The 20224-nt window shown below is 41.5% G+C and overlaps 1 protein-coding gene across 8 annotated transcripts in view; it reads right to left on the reverse strand.

Moving 5' to 3' along the window:
• Positions 1-20224, reverse strand: part of PCSK2 (proprotein convertase subtilisin/kexin type 2) — a 111030-nt gene that overhangs the window by 25291 nt on the left and 65515 nt on the right. For all 8 annotated transcript variants that reach the window (XM_032103622.1, XM_032103623.1, XM_032103627.1 and 5 more), the window contains 3 exons: positions 11466-11542; positions 5257-5345; positions 1592-1767 (listed from right to left, as the gene is read on the reverse strand). In XM_032103622.1, coding sequence (XP_031959513.1) covers positions 1592-1767; positions 5257-5345; positions 11466-11542 — 342 coding nt within the window. The remainder of the gene's footprint in view (positions 1-1591; positions 1768-5256; positions 5346-11465; positions 11543-20224) is intronic.

Here is a 20224-nt window from a genome sequence, read left to right on the forward strand (position 1 = left end):
GACCGTGCTACCCCGGACTCGGCTCCGGTCTCTGCCCGCCGCTCCGTAAGACCCATGTCTGTTTCTTTCCCGGAGCTGCTACAGCCAGCACTGCCACTCTCTAAAGTCTCTATGGCAGCTGCGGCCACTATCTGTTCTGTTTTTATTTCTGTGAGAGTGCTAGTTACTGCTCTCCAGGTAATTTGAGAGCTTTTGTTTCTTTAGCTTTCTTTTTAACCGATCTTGGATCAGCTAGTTCCTTATAAAGGTGTACTTCTTTAAGTCCCCACTTTTCTAAAAAGCATAAACCAAGGGCCACCTCAGTTTCCGTAACTGCGTCTTTCCGCAACCCCCCTGCGTCTAACCACAAAATCCACGTCTTACCGCTGTCCCTGCTGTCAGGGTCGTGCAGCCTTGCAGGTTTAGCCCTTGTCAGCCGATTCGGCGGACCCCTGATGTCAGGTCAGTCCAGGCACGGATCAGACACTCGCCAGCAGGTGTTGACCTTTTGCCCTCCGATCGCCGCTTAATCGGTGCCATGTCGGCTGCCACCGAAGTCAAAAAAAACGAAGTGCCAGTCCTCAGTCCGAGTTCCGAGTTCCGAGTTCAGGCACCAAATGTTGGAATTGTAAAAAGAAGAGAGGCCCGGCGACTCCGGCGGGGGGAGTTACTTGCAGACTAGCCAATATGGTTGATAAGAGCAAAACTCCGTTTATTAGCAATCCAAAGGCACTTATATAGTATACCAGCTTGTTAACTCTTAAGTGGCTTAAAACTTATCAAAGCGCATTTCTACTTCTACATAATTGGACTTACATTGGCAAGCTTCTACAGTTATGTTATGATTAAAAGAATTCAGAGTTTATCTTCCTTCTCTCTCAGTCTTATCTACACAGCTGTACCTTCTCAAAACTCCCTTCTTGTTCCCAGCTTGGTTCTCACAGAGATTTTTCTCATGGAGAGTTTTTCTCACACACAGGCCTTCTGCTTGCAGGCTCTTGCTACTGTTCTTTTATTGATCCCATAATTCTATGAATGATCCATGCCCCGATCCTTTAATAATTGCAACAGTGTACAAGTTAAACAGATTACAGGATGACACTGAGTGTCTTTTACAAAGACCCCAGACTACTCCTAGAAGGAGGGGGAAATGCGGGAATAAATACGGAGGCTCCTGGATGACATTAGTCCATGGACATCTGAACCATTGCAGTTCAATCACAGCTATAATAATGACCATACATGAGTGACCTAAGAGACACTCCAAATCCAAAACAATAATTAAATTGGTAAAACACCAAAACAGATAATGCGGTGTCAGTAGCTCAGCTGGCATGTTTCAACCTGGGGAATATTTAGAGGATCAGGATCTTCCATTTTGACTGTGATGGTCTATGAAAAGTATATATAAGCTAACTAGAGATAAACACAGTATGCTGAGACTATACAATAAAAGCAAGAGCAAAATATTGCAGAATGAACATCAAAGAAACTTGAGATACGCTGAAAGTTGGATAATTTGTGCAACTGCACTGTGTTCCCAAGTCACTGGTTTCAGCACAAGCATGTACACACCATTCTGCCACAGAACCCAGATTATTAAGACTGTTACCTTATTCACACCATCTGCCATTGCTTGCAGTGTTAACTCTCTAGGTCCATCCACAGTCTTCCCATTGTCAGTTGGTCCCCAGCTGGCACTATATATATCTATGACTTGAGGCATATGACTGATGGAGGAAGCCTCAATAATGTCTGTCATAAACGGCTGGTCGAGCATTCGAATACCTGTAATTTTAATCAACATAAACATGAAATATGCATTACCTAGCACAAAATGTAATCTCAGCACCTGCAGAAGGCCCCCAGTTACAGGTATTTTAAGTAACTGGCAGTTTCACCCATTCAGTAATTCTGCACTTGAAATTCCCATTTCACCAAGGTGTACTTACCCAGCAGGGTGCCGGTATTAAACACCCAGCCACCAAGGCAGCGTGGCCCAGAAAGACAAAGAACTTTATTGTTAGCTTTCTAATTAAACTGTGTTTTCCATCTACTCTTTGAGAACACTTAAAAAATACCAGAATTCAGCAATCTCAGAAATTCAGTGTTTAAATAATATTAATGGCATTTAAAATAGTATTCTGTAAGCCAGGGAAAAAGAGTAAGGGCACCCCTCATCTAACTTATATTCAGTTTTGTGTTCACATGTCATTAGCTTTTCAAGTAATTTTTCTATTTTTTTTGGTGCATCTCCAGAATATAATCAGAGGAGGGAAACACACTGCACAGCATTTTTCCTGGAAAAATATCATTCTGCCAACATGCAGATGCAATAGCAAAATATGGCCAGCATGTGGAGGGAAAAAGCAAACTCAAACCCACTTCCTTTAACCCATACTGCAGTAGAAGTTAAGAGTTTAAATGATGCAATCTTAGGACATGTCAACTTCATAAAACCTCAAAGTGTTGACTCTAAGCCAGCCAGAGTGCAACAGACAGCAGTGCAAGCCTTACATCCATCGTGCCCCACACATAGGACAACTTCACTGACAGCCAACTTGTCACTTGTCCTCTGGATGAGATCCGAGTAACCAGGGGTTCATTCCAAGTTTAATTTGTAGCCCTGAGTTGAAGTTCAGTTTTTCCCAACAGTTTAGGGCACAGGGCAGAAATCAGTAGCACAATGCCAAACAGTGTGAATGGCGATAAAGATCCTGATTTAGAAGCCAGTAACTTTACTATATTCAATAGAAAACCAGTGTGTCAAATATAAGGCTGGAAAAAAGGTGACAAAAATAGAAATCAGACCAAAGCTGGATGTTCTTGATGGGCTAACTCAAGCTAGAAATGATGAAGTCAAACTCAAATTTTGCTTCCCATATGTATAAAATGCAGATCTGCCCAGAAACCACCATCCTGGTTTAAAAGACAAACGTCTGCCAAGGAGGGTGGGAACCCTTCCTGGAATGGAAAGACGACCCCCTCCTTCCAAGTTATTGTAACTTCAAAATTATGGGGCTTCCAGGCAAAAATTACGGGAAAAGGAATAATAGTTATTTACTAGAATATATATAACAAGACAGACAAACAACAAAAACGCAGTAACAGACTTTTGCCCCCCGTTAAGCAATTTCCCCTTTTTGTGTAGCTATGACCACAGCCGGCAGGGGGCGCTGTTGGCTCAGTCGCTGCAGAGGGGCTGCAGTGACTCCCCACGGCTCCAGGGGGCGCTCCGACAGGAACCCTCAGACTCTCCGGGGGTTAATGCCGGCCCCGGGAAGAGAGAGAAGGTGGGGTTTGGTTTCCCCGGTTGCTCACATCCTGGCCATGGCAGCCACCGAGGTTCCAGTCAAACCAGCAGCATGGACCATGGGGGCCCGGTTTCCCCTGAAACACCTGCAGATGGTGAGGGTCTCTCCTGGCGAGGGCAGGTGCTGAAAACTCCCAGTCAGCTGGCAGCTCCTGCAAGCAGCGGGCTCACCAACGGGCAGCAAGGAGAATTCTGCAGCAGCACCAAGCCCTCTGAGAAGCAGCAGTCCAGTACCCAAAACCTCAACCATCTCCCCTCCAAGCCGGGCAAGGACTATCTACCCCCAGCTAGAAACTACCCAAACCCCCATTCCCCCCTTCTCTGAACCATTTAAATGGCATGTCAAAGCACTTGGCTACCCCTTTTGTCTCCGAATCACTGTCCATTCACCATCTCCCTAACAACAAATGGGAAGATATTCCCTAAGAAACCTAACCCAGAACAACCACAAAATTAATTATTGACCCCAAGAAAAGTGGGGGAACAACAGGAGGAGCCAAACCATCTTCAAGGAAAAAAAGAGGTACAAGAAAAAAACCAAGTGATGCCCCAGATCCTTGGCAACCAACTTCCAGTTCAGTCTGCAAACATGGACTCTGAACCATGACAGCAGCACACCATCAACTTTCATGGACTTCCACTGCCCATGGACCACACAGTGGTGTTGCCAATGCACATTGTCCTCAGGCACGGAAGGCTGGCTGGCACTTCCAAAAACTTCAGGGGATTTTACTACAAAGTGGACAAACACAGATGATTATTTGTAGGCTGTTGGTCATCAGAAAAAGTCTTCACACCTCTTGACTTTTAAACAACCAGCCTGAAGTTGTAGAGTTATATGAATAATATGGACATGGCCCAGTCAAAATCCCATGCCTCAACTCAGATTCCTCTAAGACTAACTATTGCTAGAATGCAAATTTTGTGGAATGTCCCATCCCTGAAGGAGATGTTACCCTTGCTGAAGAAAGGAGACAGTCATTAGACCTGCCCAGCTAGTTACTAACTCTCAATGGTATTTCTTGGGTAACAGCTTAGCAAACATTGCTTGGTGCCCTTCTCTGGTGGAGATTCAGCTTTCAGTCATGTAGGTGACAGGTGAAATGTAGCCTTCCCCAGATTCACCTGACACTACAGTGAAACAGGGACTTGCCAAGCAGAGCAGAACTGTCTCTGAATACACACTGTGGACCATCTCCACGAAGCAATGGGTACATCCATGCTGATGTTCTGGTGTGGATCAAGGAAAGTAAAGTGAAATTCCTAAGCATTTATCTCTGCCTGCTGTGCCTCAGTTCTCATCATGAACAGTCTTAAGAGTGGGAAAACTGGATTTCTTCAGATTCAACTAAACTGACACATGGTTTCGAGAGCCTAACTGACTCCAAGCACTGTATTCAGTATATCTGTGCAGAGAAAAACTCGTTAGAAGTAAAAATACCCAACACACCCAAGGTGTGGATGCTGGGTGCTAGGTACCAGCTGTTTCATTCTCTGCATCTGCTCCTATCACTCCACATCACTGTTAAAACAGAGGAAACCTACGACCAGAGATTTATACCACTGCAGGTCCTGCCCTGTGAGAGCCTAAAGGGTAAGAGCAGCATGACATTTGCCTTTTCAGATAGTTTCTAAGTGCAGCAGGAGTTTATACTCTACCTCCTGAAAAATGAGATTTGCCACAACTGATTCTGCAGCTATGCAGGGAAGAAGCACTGAAAATCAGTATACAAACAAGAGCTGAGCAGGAGCAGAAGGAGCAGAAGCTGCTCTTTTGCACTGTTATTAAAGAGCTTATGTAAGGCCCTTGATTGAAAAGGCAAAGCCATGGAGAAATTCCTCTCCCCAGCTACTGTGAAAGTCCAGTATCAATCTGCAGCCCTGTCCTGGGCAACACTCCCTGGCTCTGCAGAAGTTCTGCCTGAAGCACAGTGGACCATTTACACCTTGGATTGTTACCATACCTGCCACTTTGGAGTTGTACGCAACTCCCACGCCGCAGATGTTGTTGTTGGCAGCAGCAGACACCTCTCCTGCACACCTTGTCCCGTGGCTGTGAAAAGGAAGGCAGAGAGACCAGATGAACCCCAGCTAATGTACGTGTTGAGCTGAGCTGGATCACTGGGAGCTTGTTTTGCCTCAGTCAGCTCCCAGTACTGCGGAGGAAAACCATTCCTCAGGCAAACTGTTGAGTGCTGGATACTGGGATGAGTTCATTCCTTCGTGAAGCAGGCGATACCCAGTTTCCCCTCTGCAGGATGAGTGATGCTTGCTCTGACGTTAACATGTATCCTTACATTGCATTTAGTCGTCAAGTTATTCAGGCCTTTTCTTTTTAGCTTGTGAGATAGGTTCTGCCTCATTACCAACTCTTAGTCAGTAGAAACACCCCCTGACAGAACAGTGTAAATTTAAGATCAATGTTAATGCCTTTATTTTTGTGGCTTGACAGTGTGACACCCATTACTTTGAACCTCAAAGAACAAAGTCTGGTTGCCTTTTTGCTGTTTGAACACGTGCAAAGAGCCTATCGCTGCCCACAAAAGAAATGCTACAGGAAGAGGTGGGTGCAATACCAAGCTGGAGTAGCAGAAAGGAGCCACAATGGTCACTGCACTCCTCAGCAGCAGAGCTGCAGCCTGGCTGGCCAGGCCCAAAGCTGTGGGACTTAAGGGCACATGCATCCCTCTCATCCAGTGCCTAATTCCCAAAAGAACTGACAAGGTGCTCCAGCTCACACAGCCACTGCTGTCTGCTCAAGTGGGAAAAGTCACTGCTTTGATACAGAGGTCTAGGTTTGAGCCGACACATGGTATTTCAATAGTATCTGGTGTCTCTAAAGTGCTTTACAGCTCTTAACAGAGACCCTTTAACCAGCAGTGGCTCCTGCAGGAAGGGAGATTGCATTTTCCTTTCTCCTAATTCATCATAGAAATTAAACTCAGGAGAAGAGAAATACAGACACCATAACCTAGTTTTCAAAAAATAGCATAGCAGCAGGGAAACTACTGAAACCTGTGCTGCTGCCAGGGTTTTTTTCAGTTTAAGATGCTGAATCAATATATGAATCCATCCTACTGCTCACATCTCTGCATTGAAACTGGCGTTGATTCTACAGTATGCTAAGGATTCATGCAATTAAAAATGCTGTATTATGGTTATCCTGAGTATCAGATGGACCACCCTGGGAGGCAGCAGAACTGTTTCAATCACCTTTTCCTCTCTCTTTCCCTTTACGGGCGTCTGGCGAAGATCAGTGTAACATTAATAAAAAGGTAAGAAGCAACACATACATTTTCCTGCTCTACTTGGGAGTATATATTTTTAAAGGCAGTTCCATAAAGGAAGATGACTGAAGATCTTATCCACTTCCTTTTACAAAGGGGGCAGAGAGGACAGCAATACAGATTTTTTATTCAGCTTCTACAGAAATTGCTAGCAACAATCAAACAGATTTTCCCTCATGTTCTTGCTCAAGGAAGTGTAACAGAAATACAACATTCATTGCTAGGTGCTATCAGTGCTAGGCATTCATTACCTAGTCACCTATGGGCCAACTACGAGCCACAGAGAAGAATAAATGGCTTTGTTCAAAATTGGCTTGACTAATGCTGGGGTGCAAAAAATCAGTGATGCTGCCAGATTACGGTGAGAAAAACTGTATTACAACCTTCCTGACAAAGAAGTTTTACCAGAAGGTCCTCTCCCTGTCCTGGCCTCTCCAGAGCAGTGGCCCATACAATGGAGAGTGCAAACAGGCCTATTCCATCAGCTCAGAGTTTCAATATTGTGCTGCTGACTAGAGAGAAAAAAAAAATCATTTATCAGTTAGTGGAAATGCATTTGGTTGAATGATTAATGGTAAATAGCAGACTTTTCCAACTCAGACCTATTTGCTGTTCATGTACTACTGATAAACCCTTTGTGGTTTCTATGAAGTGGCTCATGTCACAGGCACAAATCACAGCCTTTCTCTACAGTGTTCGCCTCTTCCCTATTTCAATATTTAAAACAAGGGGACAGAATACAATTAAAAGTATTTTCGTCTGTGAACAAGCTACTTCAAAGGCCAACCATATATTAGCAAGTAGAGCAAGTCTTCCATAAACTTTATGTAAGTGAAAACATTTTACACAAACATGCATGAAAAAGTAAGGTGGGAGAAGTGGATTTAGTTAAAAAACAGTTTTGCATACTGTATTTTAAAAAAAATCTATACTAGCTATGAAAAATTCACTCTCCTTTGTCTTTGAAAACAATTCTGTTTCTAAAATCCACTACCAATGGTACTGTGCCTGCCTCTCTATTGACATGTTTTTGAAAGTGTCTGAGGTGGCACAGATTTTTATTGAGGGTCCTTTTCATCTGCTTTGAAATGCTTCTGCAGACAGCAAAGAACAGGACCCATCCATCCTATCTTCAGCTGTTTGCAGGGGAGTGCTATGCAGTGCTGCAGTCTCAATAGCTGGGACCATCTGCCTTTGTTGACCACTTTAGCCGCTTGCATTAGGCAGCAATTAAACATGCAGACCTCAGATGGACACTTTTGTGGGGCAAGTGCAATCCCCTGTTTGCTCATATGACATTGTCAGCTTCTGAGTATTTGAGTGTTCACAGAAGGGAAAGGATTCCCCTACTTTGGTTTGGATCCATAATTAGTAAAAGACATTCTTATGTCTGAAGAATATAGGTTTCCAAGATAGCAAATAAATTTTGCCCTGCTAACTCATTAGCTGAATGAGAGAACAAACAGAATACAAAGGCCACAGGCGTGGAAATAATTACTGGTTATTTAGATCGGGGCAGAAATTTGTAATCTCAGTGCTCTAAGGTGGAGAGCCCAAGTTGTGCTTTCTGCATGCTCACAACATGAAATCAGAGAGCTGTAGGAGGCCAAGCAATCACTGATTCCTGTGGCTACTTCCTCACTGCAGAACGTGATACATGCCTTGGCTGAATGTGGTTCAGAAGGAGAGGGTGTTCAAAATCACAGTCAGTCCCCAAAGTGGTTCTTAAAAACCACTGATTTCTGTGGGGCTGCCTCTAGTTCTGGACACAGGGCTTGATTCAGGTTCCTGCACTGCTCCCACTCCTCCTCATGCTCCAACACAGTTCTGTTCAACGTTGCACAAAGTGTACCCTCTCCTGCTGGGTTCCCAAGCTGTGGACCTGAACACAGTCAAACAGTGAGTACAGTAAACATGAGAATAAACTCCTTGGCTGCCAAGCCATCTATGGGCCTCTGCCCATAGCAGCAGCTGAACTGCCTGAAAGCAATTTCCTGCCTGAGGCACCACTCTCCCCTTCCAAAAACCACCCTGCATGGTTTTGTAGGCCAGTGGCTGTTAGATGGAAAGGCCAAAGTGATTCCAGCAGTCTTAAAAAGAATGAAATGGAAGGGGGATCTGCAGAGCAGCTGTGATTAATGAAATACTCCATGCAAAAACCTTTCCTATTTATTCTTAAAGTCTAATGAACACTTTGCACATGCAGCTGGCAGCTCACAAAAGCCCCTTGGTGATCAGTCCTCTGCTTCTTGTTCCACAAATCGCTTGAATTACTCACATAGAAATGTATTCTTTATGGAAAAAAAGGGTATTACGCTATCCTATTTTGAGTGTGATCCTTCTGCATGCATAAAATTCAGTGGGAGATACATGACTGGCTGTGCAAAATGGAGCCTTTATTTCAGGTTTCTCTCAATAGATTTTCCATGTAATCATGCCCTATCCAGATGCACCTGTGCAGCTACACATAGGGACAGATGGACTGTCAGAGGCAGACAGTTGTTACGTATCAGTAACAGTAATTAAGGAGTCAGAAGCCATGGCAAGAGCTTACATAGGAGTATGTCAGCTCAATTAACAGAATAGCAAAGAAATACACAGAGAAAAACAGTCACAGCTACTCCTGGACAGCTGGATATGGTGTGCTGGTTTGTATCTTAACCTGCATAAAACTAAGAATCTTGCATCTTAAAGCCTTCTTATATTGTGAAGGCAGGAAAGGGATGCTCCACTGAATGTGCTGCTCCCTGTCTTGCAAAAGAAATCTCATGGTTCATAGTATCATAGAGTGGTTTGGGTTGCAACGGACCTTAAAGATCATCTAGCTCCAATCTCTCTGCCATGGGCAAGGATACCACTCACTAGATCAGGCTGCTTAGGAGCCCCATCCAGCCTGGCCCTGAACTCTTCCAGGGATGGGGCATCCCATCATGGCTAAGGTTTATTGACAAGCAATGTTATACGTCCTAAGTATCAATTTTAATTTTTTTCTGAAAAGAAAGAATAATAAAGGAAATCTGCAAAGCAATTTCTCTGTTGTTTTCCTCCTCCTGTTGCTGACCTGAACTCCCCATTCCCCCAAGAAACAGAAGAAAGTGTTGCAGTTCTCTGAAAACCTGAATCATGTTTTTCTCAATTATTACAGATCGGGTCGCAGACAATAGTGCTGCTCACCCTCAATTCTTCACTTGAGTGCTTGAAGTTAGCCAGGGGCACCTGGAAGCAGAGACGATAACCCATACCACATCTGGAATGCTTGAGGTGTATTTGAAGAGACTTTGGGAGGTAACTTTCCCTCCAGGGAGAGTTTACCTTGCAGAACAGGTAAGGATGGCAGACGGGGCCCCACTATAAAATACTTGATAGCAGCAGAATCAGTGTTAATGGGACTTGGCAGAACACAATTTTATGAAGTTCACACTGAAAACAACAAGAGCTACCATTACACACTAAAGCTAAATTTAATTTTCTTCCTCTCCAGAGCTAAGTGGTATCTTTCTCCTAAAAAGATCCTCTGCATAAATAAGGCAAGAAAGGCAGCAGACCTTCACAAATTAGAGCCCTAGTCTTTCTCTGACTTCCCATTCACTAATTGGAATCATACTACTTTAAAAGTGTCAGATGTCCTTTCCCAAAATGAAGCAGAAATCTCATCAAGATCTTGCTTTGGCTGAAAAACTGCAGGACTACAAAGAAGAACATCACAGCTCCTAACTCTGTTTAATCCATTCTAGGAGGTCCATATCTGAGGTAGAAGCACAGCTGCTTCTTTGTTGTGTCACTCTGACAGAACTACAATTGATCTCTTTAGAAATAAAAACAAAAAACCCCACCCAAAACTTGGAGACCATCCAGTCATCCTAAATTAGAGATGAAAACCACATCAAAAGCCCTGAAATATTTTTTGATAAACACTCAGTCCCTGAAATCTCTAAAAAGCTTTCAAATCCTCAGCACTACTGGCAACTTTTGTCTAAGGGATATTTGGAAATTTCACTGAAAATATCCTGAAAGCAGCTAGAGCCTGCCATGGGACAGCTACAGAACCCAGGACACATTTTGTAAATAACTGTTGAAACATGTTTCCATTCCATGTAAAAAAGAAGCCAATGAGTTTAGGGAAACTAAAAGTCACACTTCCTAAAATCTTAAGCCTTTTCTTTTGGGCCATCCTTATTTATACCATACCTTGAGAACCAGTCCTTCGTCTAGTGAAAACTGGTTAAGTGGAGAGCTAAGTTCAGAACATACTGAAGAAGGAATGGGTCTTGGGCAATCACTATGTGTTCAGGAGAACTAACACAGCAAGCACAGCTGAACTGTTGATTCCAAATTTATAAACATAACAGAACAGCTTCCACTGTATGTGGACTTTAACTTCTCCAGCAGCTAGAAAAACGCTACCCATGCACACTGCCCTTAAATCAAGGTGATTCAGAACTTAACATACGATCTAATTGTTTTTAAACTGGTCATTCTACACCATGCTGCTTTTCTGGCTTCTTAGGCTACATTAGGATGAAAAGACTTTTTCCCCCAAAGTCTTTCCTCTCTCCAGCTTACTCCCTTTAAATTTAGCTAGCAGATGGGGAGCCAGTTTATACAGGTTTGGATTACTGAACTGTCCTAGGACAGCTGACAAAAAGGTATGTAGCTATCACCTATTCAAACAATCTGAAAATACACTTTTCTGGAGCAGCAACTTCATTTATAAACTACAAACCTAAAAAAATGAAGCTGTAAGTAATCTCTAATTTTCAAGCAGTAGTGAGACTGCAGTGTCTGTTCTGTGACCATTGAATTTAGCAGAAAACAGACATTTCACAAAGATGCAGAATTTCTTACACAAACCAAAGTGAAGGGCAGGTTGCCCAAAATCCATTTACCTGTTAAACCAGTCATCTGTATAGCGGGGATAGGGGTAGGGATCATTACTGCTGAAGTCGTAGCTGGCTTTGGCATTCTGCAAAACACAGGGAACACAGAAAATCAGCTGAAGAACAGACATGCAGGGCAAATGAAACACAAATTGAGTGAGAAGCTGAGAATCAATAGCAAACTTTGCCTTCTTCATTCTGTGAGACGTATCTGGACAGAAGCCTGTCCCTATTGTGCTGTGCCATTTCCCATTTTCCACACCAGCAAGCCTGGGGAACAATGTTTTCTGGCATGCAAAGCCTCCTGCAGACTACTGATATTTCCAGTGTGGTTAACTGTGAGGTGGTGTGAGAGCTCAGGTCACTACTGAGGGACTGTTCATCAACACTTAGAAGAGTATTCAGGTATTAAACTACTTGGTACAGCAAAGCAAAGTTTAAATCCTATTTTCCAAACAGTGATGGAAGTGACAAGACACATGGGTCTTCCACAAAAGAAGTATTTTTGCAAACCTCATTTACGGTACTACAACAGTCAGATTTTTAAAAGCATTTCAATGCCTAAAAATGAAATTTTTTCAAAATTCAATGGTGAAAACTGCATTAATGGCCAGCACATATGCCTGAAAATCTCTTTGCATATTTTCTCATTCCTTTAGTTGGCTGAACAGCTTCACAAATGTGGCTTTCAGGCACTTTTCAAAATGTCATCCCATGTCTCTGCTTTCTATATAAATCTACATCACTCCTGATTTGTCTTATCAGCAGTTAAGGACACTCAGCAACTTTTTGATCTGAAGCAAATGGGAAGTTTCAGAAAGTCAAGTGCCCTCTTCTTTATTCTCTCTTAATGAAAAAATAAAGGGTGACTGAAAATTAGGCTTTTAAAAATATTTAGCAACTTCCTCTCAAGTGTATGTTTGTTGAGTTTATGTTTTAATAATCACCATACTCAAGAAACAAAATTATGTTAATTCTTAATTAATGTGTACTTGTATTCATTTTAAGATTTGGCTGAGCATGCTATTGAAGATAATTTGAGACTTGTGCATGAATAGCTTCACTCCTAAAAACATTCTCCTTCATCTGATTTTCAGTTCCTGGGATACAGGAATAGACAGTCCATTGGTAGCACCCAAGTCCCTGGGTTTTGGATTCAAACCCTTTAACTCCCAAAAACTTGTTCCAGAATGAAATGAGGACAACATTGTGCTTGATACTTGGAGGGTAAAAATAAGTATCTTTCAAGTTATCGTACAGTGGCGTTTTTTGAGTGGTCATTTCATAAAGCCTGGTTGTTTATATTCAGCACAGACAGTAAATATTTTGCAGCATTTGAATGAAACAGAGATCTTAAGAATGGCTCTCAAATGGCTTGATGATGTCCTCCAGCTCAGAGATTAATCCCTTTTTGATTATGGATCTCTCTGTATCTCCACACTAAAGCCCTGATTTTCAGCCTGAAGATGCCTTCCAATCATGTCAGCTATAGCCAAAAATTCTCAGTGCTTCTTTGTGCCAAGGTGTCTGATTAATTTGCTTCTTTTAATTACCACAATTGCTTATACATCACTTTGAATGGCATAGGTTTGCATGAGCTAAGAGTAAACAGAACATCACTTTTCAGCCAGCGAAAAACGGGGAAATTGACAGTTGTCTATAAATCATGAGTAGTACAGAGAAGGTGGACAAGGAGTTATTTTTTACTACTTCTCATAATTCAAGAAATTGAAATTACTGGGTGGGAAACTTAGATGCAGCAGAAAGCAAGAAGTACTCTTCCACAAAACGTGTAATGAGTTACAAAATTCACTGTCATGTAGATACCACACAGACATATTGTCAGCTTCATATTCACTCAGAACTTCTGCTTCCACTCTAAAAATATTGCACAAAGGAGAATTTAAACTCAGTCATGTGTCAACTGTTTTATTTTCCCATCTGGAAGAAATGCAGTCCCACTTACATACCCTAAGCTCAAAGGGGGTCTGGTGAGCCTGACTTTCCAGAACATCATCAAATATGCAAGCACCTTGTACTTGCTATCATCCACTCTTGACTCCAGAATTTCCTTGAGCAAAAATTACAGGTGAAAAGCCCTTCTAGCTGTGCTGATGTACCACTCCTGTTCATAGTAGTAACAGACAAAAGGATTACAGCCTGAATGATTGAGACACCCTACAGGAGACTGCAGCCTTGCTGTATGCCCCAGGTAACCCAGCTTATGGAAAGATGCCTTTTGGCAGGCTACAAACCAAGTTGTGCAGCCACATCCTGTAGCTCTCATTTGCTTCATTTTGGATCACTGCACTCAAAGGAAAAAGATATCTAATGGAGTGGGAACCATCCACAAAGGGCAAAATTAAGAAGAATTCTTGGAAAGAAAACAATGTCTAACTGAACAAGTTATCTTCATTAGGGTCTTTGAGAAAAGACAGTGAGTTTCAGCATTCTGAAGGAGTATTTCACCCACACTATGGAAGCAGTGAAATGGATAATGAAACAGAGACAAATACAAATGGACTGCTTCAAGTTTCTAATTTAAAGATCAAATCCATAAATATCTAAGCCTCAACTTTTGTTGACTTTTTTTTTTTAGCTTAAGTGAGAAATTAAATCAGTTCCAACATTGCACCACAAAGGAAACTGCTTCAGTGGATACCTTAAATATTTCATTTTGTGTTTTGCAAAGTGAATATTAAAATTTGTGGTTTGCCATTGTTCTCCACAGGCTGGAGTCCCCAGCAGGCAGCAAGAGGGCATTTATTGCTAACATGGAGAATAAATCAGCATAGGAACCTGGGAGGTTCCAATCAAAACCAGTGCAGATGAGGATCCACAGTAGCACACTCAAATGAGAACACTTTGCTTTTCCACTCAGGTGATTCAGTGCCCAGATTCATTGCCAAACTAGTCTACTGGCAGTTCCTTCTCTTAGACTTGAAGTGTTTAACATTTGGTTTTCAATATCTAAGGTAGCTGCCTGTTTTTTAACTTCAGGGAGAACTTGAGCCACCAACCTCAGACACTGGTCTGGCCTTAGACCAATCATTGGCACTGGGTGTTACAATGAGGTGAATCTAATCCCTCATGTTCAATCAAAACCAGCTCATTGCTGCAGATTGATTTGATGATTATCAGTCACTATCTATACACAATTACTTATAAATAGCATCTATTATATAATAAAAATGCTACTACAGAGAGGAATGGTATTGCTTTTTAAGGCATATCTCTATTTTTGCTTTCTAGCCTCTATGCCAAATAAAATACTAACAGAAGAGTATCAGATCCCAGGATGAGACCCTTTCAGTCATTTATTAAGCAATGGCTTGTATACCTTGACACAAATAGATTACTTTCGCCTCTGTACAAAATTCTGATTTCCTTAAAAATAAGCTTAGACTAGAATTTCCCAAAGAATTGCCTTGTACCTTTTAAAACACATGCAGTAAAATCATCTGTGGGAAAAATTCATTATGCAAAATATGACACTAACAATAAATCAGCTGTCACCATGCGTTGTTCAGCACTGTAATAAAATTATGTACCTTGAATAATGCAGCAAGCCCATAAATTTTTGTATTACTTCACCAGCCCCTGCAGTGCAATTAACATATACTTCTCTTTTTCTCTGTAAGTCAAGAAATATGCCTATGCTCACATGCTAGTCCAGGAGAAAATTAAAGACACATCCCACTGGTCACAGGGTGATTCTATTCATGACATTAATGTCCTGGACTAGATCTGAGGCAGAAAGATAGCTTTTGTTTGTTTTATTTCTTTACTGATCCAAAGAGAAAGCAAACCCCTGAACTCAAATTACAACATATAATGTCTCAGGGAAACTGTACTAAAATAACACTCAACGTCACGTGGTGGCAAAATGAAATTCAGTTTTGCACGCACAGGCTTAAATAAATGGAATATGTTCACCAGAAGGCGAAAAAGGAGGTAACATATTTAACCTAGGAGAGTTGCGGCAAGGCTTCAAGATCATTAACAAGAAACAGAGGCACTGCTGCTAAGTCAGCCATTATACAATAAGCCCTCTCCTCTCTGCCACGAGAAGCACACTTTTATTTTGGTTTCATTTATGGGGTTTTTAAATGGAAATTAAAAAAACCCTGTAACTTTTTAAATACCTCTGCCTCTACAGGAACTAACATACATGTCCTATATCTCTATCCAGAAAATTCAGAGCTGTATTGAAGACCTTGTAAACACCAAGAATATATCCACAAAGTAATGGGTTTTGTTAAAAAATATTAACTTTAACGAGCAAATTCACAACTGGTGAAATCTACCATGTCTCTCCAGAAACAGCAGCCTTTTACCCAGTTCTTACAGGTACATCACAAAAGTAAAAATACTGAGCCAGACAACACCAGCCAGATCTTGAATAATAAATAAGACAGCAGCACACTTCTCTGCTGTTCTTCTTTTCAAAACAGCCACAGAATAATAAATCAGAACATCATTTGAAATTGATGGAGTTGCGTCCTGGGTCCAGAATAGTACTTGAGGTGCCTGTAAGCCCTCCTGGTACTCCGGTTCCAGGTATTCAGTACAGGCTCTATTTGGCCACAGAATGAGCAAGTAAAGAACTCATCACAGTAGTGATTTCATTTTGTAGTTATTACTGAAAAACTTCAATTTCCTCAACAATCACCAAGAATCTGGGTATAGGTCAAAGGAAAAATGAGTGGAATTACAGTCAAAAGAAGATAAACTGACGGTAAACCACAAGTGACTACTGCTTAATTTTCAACACTTAAAATAGTTAAGATAACAAGAAGTAAGAATTCTAATAATCTAGCTTCAGAGTTTATAGGAAGAGAGGTTGGCTGTCCCCTACCTATCTAACAACTTAGTTTGCAAAGTTGAAAGTTCTTCACTGCTTATGTTTAAAAACAAACAAAAATGCAGTTGAAAAACACATGGAGTCTCACTTTAACATTTGCATTTATCTTCATTAAGGTAGTATTATTTTTATAGTTACAGTTACGAAGAAAAATAGCTTTGCTGAGGTCATATCACATTGTATTCTCTTTCTATATTAAACAGATCTCTTTGTCAACTAACTGATGATCCTCTCTACATATCACTTAGCACTACAATGTCACACAATCACTTATTTTACTTTTTCCTCAGTAACGGCCTTCCTATTTCCCCTGCAGACAAAATGAAAAAACCAACATTAGTTACACTGCTGGCTGGTGCTCTTCAGCATGCGAGCATCTTTAAAAAAAAAGGTGCAGTAAACACACTTTTTATTTCACACAGGGTAAAGTACACGGGCAGTACAGCAGTGCTGTATACCACCCAGGTAGATCTAAGCACAGATATTTCCCAGTTCCAAAGAATTGGAAAGAAATCAGAAATTAATTCTTAGGTACCAAGATTGTCAGGTGTTTTCCCAGTGAACAACATGGAAGTCCAAGTGCATCCAGCTAAATGCCATCTAACCCTGTGGCTGTTTGTTAATGCTTAGCTCAGAGGTGTATGGTCAAACAGGACCAAAAAAATGGGAGTCAAAAAGACTCAAAGAACATGTTAGGTTGGGCAGAATTTTTAAGAGATATTCTTTTTTCAAACCAATTTTTAAAAAGAAAACCAGCTTATTTAAATACCCTCCACTTCTTCTCCCCTGAATCTTTACCTGACATAGGAAAAAAGAGTAAGAAATTGAGGGAGGCATGAGACTTTACTAAAAAGAAGCAGGCAAATGAACTTCTGTTTATAATAAAGACACTGCTTCATGATTCACCTCTTGGCATTCCTAGCCTGCTCCACAATTTTCAGGTTGATGGGGAGAAAACCTAAAGCACATCACCAGTTGTTAATTGCTCACAGCCAGAGATCTTAAGGCAAAAGCAAGTTAACCTACAGAACACTGAAACCTATTTGTGCTCAGCCAAACATTCCTTAATTTTCAGAGGGGGTGCACAAGAATCTTTAAGCTGTACCTACAACATACCAAGGAGGTATGTTCATAGGGAGTCATATGGCTAAGGCAATGAAATGAGTAAAATAAAAATAAATTAAGCAACTAGTTGCTGTTAAAGATTTTCAGGACAAGTAGAAAATGTAAAGCTTTGGATTACGGAGAGAACTCCTTGGTTTCTTTAATTCAGGGGGAAAATAAAAGGAAAAAAAATGGCATATAAGTTGTGAGAGAGATATGAGCCCCTGGATTGCTTTATTATAACAGCATATACAAATTGTGCAGTGACTTCTACCAAAAAATACTCTGAACACACTTTTCATTTAGGTTTAGTGTTCCATTTTATTAAAAACCTGGCCCACATTCCCTTTTCAATACATGGAACGTTTTCCCCTTCAGATACTTTGATTATGCATTAGTATGACCTACTGAAGCTGAGAGACTAAGAGAGGTATAAAGTTGGCAGCAGAGAAATGAGGTCCAAGTCCATTATTCTTAGTTATGTCACTGTAAGAAACAGCTGACAAGTCTGTCAGTGCATCAAATATGTGCTTGCTGGGCACTGAGCTGCAGTAAAGGTTGTGTTTGCAACGTTTTGATGGCAGCCAGCACTTAGACCCTCTTGGAGGGATAAGCAGGAAGGGAAGGGGAGCTAAATCATCTTGCTCCTGCCAATGAGACCAATATCCAGCAAAATCTGCCATGGGCTCTTCTCATCAAAACATAGCAAGATCCAGATCACACCCAGCATCAAGGTCTCTTAAGCAGCATGTGGGGGATAAGGGAGAATTTTTTTCCATCAGTGTAAGAAAATCTATAGCTCAGAGCCTGCAATACAAACTCAGCAGTCCTTCAAGTCCAGCCATTCAGCATGACATGGTCTGGCAAGGAGTGGTCACTTATGCCAGGAGAGCCAACCCTTCCCTGCTGCAGCACATGATCAGCAGGCATTGGCATCCACATTGAGAAGTCCATAAAAACTGACCAGTTATCAGCAATGCTCACAGCAAAGGGCAGGAATACTGGACTTGTGGTTGCAATGGCACTCAGAAAACAAACATGGCAAGTTGTTAAAGATAACCACTTCTTGAGGCTACACCAATCTATTGTTACCAAACAGCCAAACTGTGGCTTTGCAAAAAGGGAAATCAAAGTGACTTAGGTGGTTTGGGGGGCGACCTACAACAGAGAGACCTGGTCCATGTGGGTTATGGAGAGGGGAGGACAGGCAAAGCAAGTCTGGTGATGCAGAGGATCTGAAAGTGAAAGCAGACAAGACAGAAAACTGGTTGGGTATTTTCCTTTTCATGAAAGGCTTCTCAGCTGACAAAAGAACTGTTAACAACCTGTCTTGGGATGACCTTATGATGTGTATCCCATATTGCTGCCTATGCCCAGAAATTAATTCCTGTGCCTTTCTATGCCTCTAAACTGAGCCTGAGAGGGGGAAGGGAAAAACTGAGCAAAACTTTTTCAAAGCAGTTTGCAGCTTGTTCAAGATCACACACAGATAGCAATTTGTTTCCAGCTGCAGCAGGGGAGGGAAGAAGCACCCGGCTTGCTGTTTCCCGAGGACAATTTTTTGGCCAGTGGTTCAGCTGCTTTGTTCTCCAGAGAGAGACTGAGAGTTGAATTTTTCCTTCTCTGGAATTTCGGATTTTTCTCCCTTTTCTACTGGACTGCTTGATTGCTTTAACATCAGAGCACATCGGGAGGACTTTCCACCGGGCACAGAGGGCCTGGCCCTGGCCCAAGCCCCAGCTCCGAGGATACCAAAGGGAGGACTCTAACACTTTCCCAGGTTTTTTCTCCACAGCGAGAGATTGTATTATTTAGCATTATTATCCTTTCCCCATGTGTTTGTTAAATAAATAGCTTTTATCTCTTTCACTTTCCTTGAGGAAAATTTATTTTCCTCGAACCTGGTGGGGGAGGGGTGGTGACCTGCCTTCTCTCAGAGGATGTATTTCCAAATTTGGCCAAACCGGAACACAACCACACAGCTGGTGTTTCACCTAAATTGCATGAATATGGAAGACGAATGAACACATAAAAGTGACATTGTAGGTGAAGCAAGAGGAGGTGAAGATGTCAGAGAAGAGACTCAAAAAATGTAATGCAAACTATTACCTACATGTCTTCTGTCACAAAAAGCAAACACAAGTTGATTTACAAGCCTTAGATTAAAAGGTCTTGAAGACCTATTGTGTTTTATTCCAGTTGCATGCTGACCTCATTAGCACAGTTTGTGAGCATCCCGGGGGAGAATTAACAATGTGACTAATACCTGTCAAGACATGCTGGGCTCTCACGGATTTTAATGCACCAAATTATATGCTTTGGCATTAATTAAAAAATTTGCCTTCCTTATTCTGTGTGGAATCAGCTAAATCCAAAATTACAGAGAGAGAATGTGGAATCTTCAGAATGTGCTCATGTAAATCCACACATACTAAATTTTTCAAGTATTTAAGTACATGATCATTCCAGGTTCTTCTGTTAAAGATTAGCATATTTGATCATAGCTAATATTTTCACAGTAATTTACTGGATGTTTAAATTTAAGAAGTGTCCTACACAACATGAGATGACTGACAGAAAGATTCACAACTACATCTGTCAGACATGGTATCACGGTTGACTAATCCTGCAAATGAGTTAAGTGCCACTGAATTAAAGTGATTTAGTTTCTCACAAGAAGGAATTCTAAAAAACATGCTGGCATTGAAATTATGAAGTCCTTGAACACAGCACAATCCTCGTGCTCACCTTTGTACATATTTAGAGTCACCTCATTTAACAAAATTCAGAACACAATTTG

The sequence above is a fragment of the Corvus moneduloides genome, chromosome 3 (assembly GCF_009650955.1).
Source record: "Corvus moneduloides isolate bCorMon1 chromosome 3, bCorMon1.pri, whole genome shotgun sequence".
Lineage (NCBI taxonomy): Eukaryota > Metazoa > Chordata > Aves > Passeriformes > Corvidae > Corvus > Corvus moneduloides.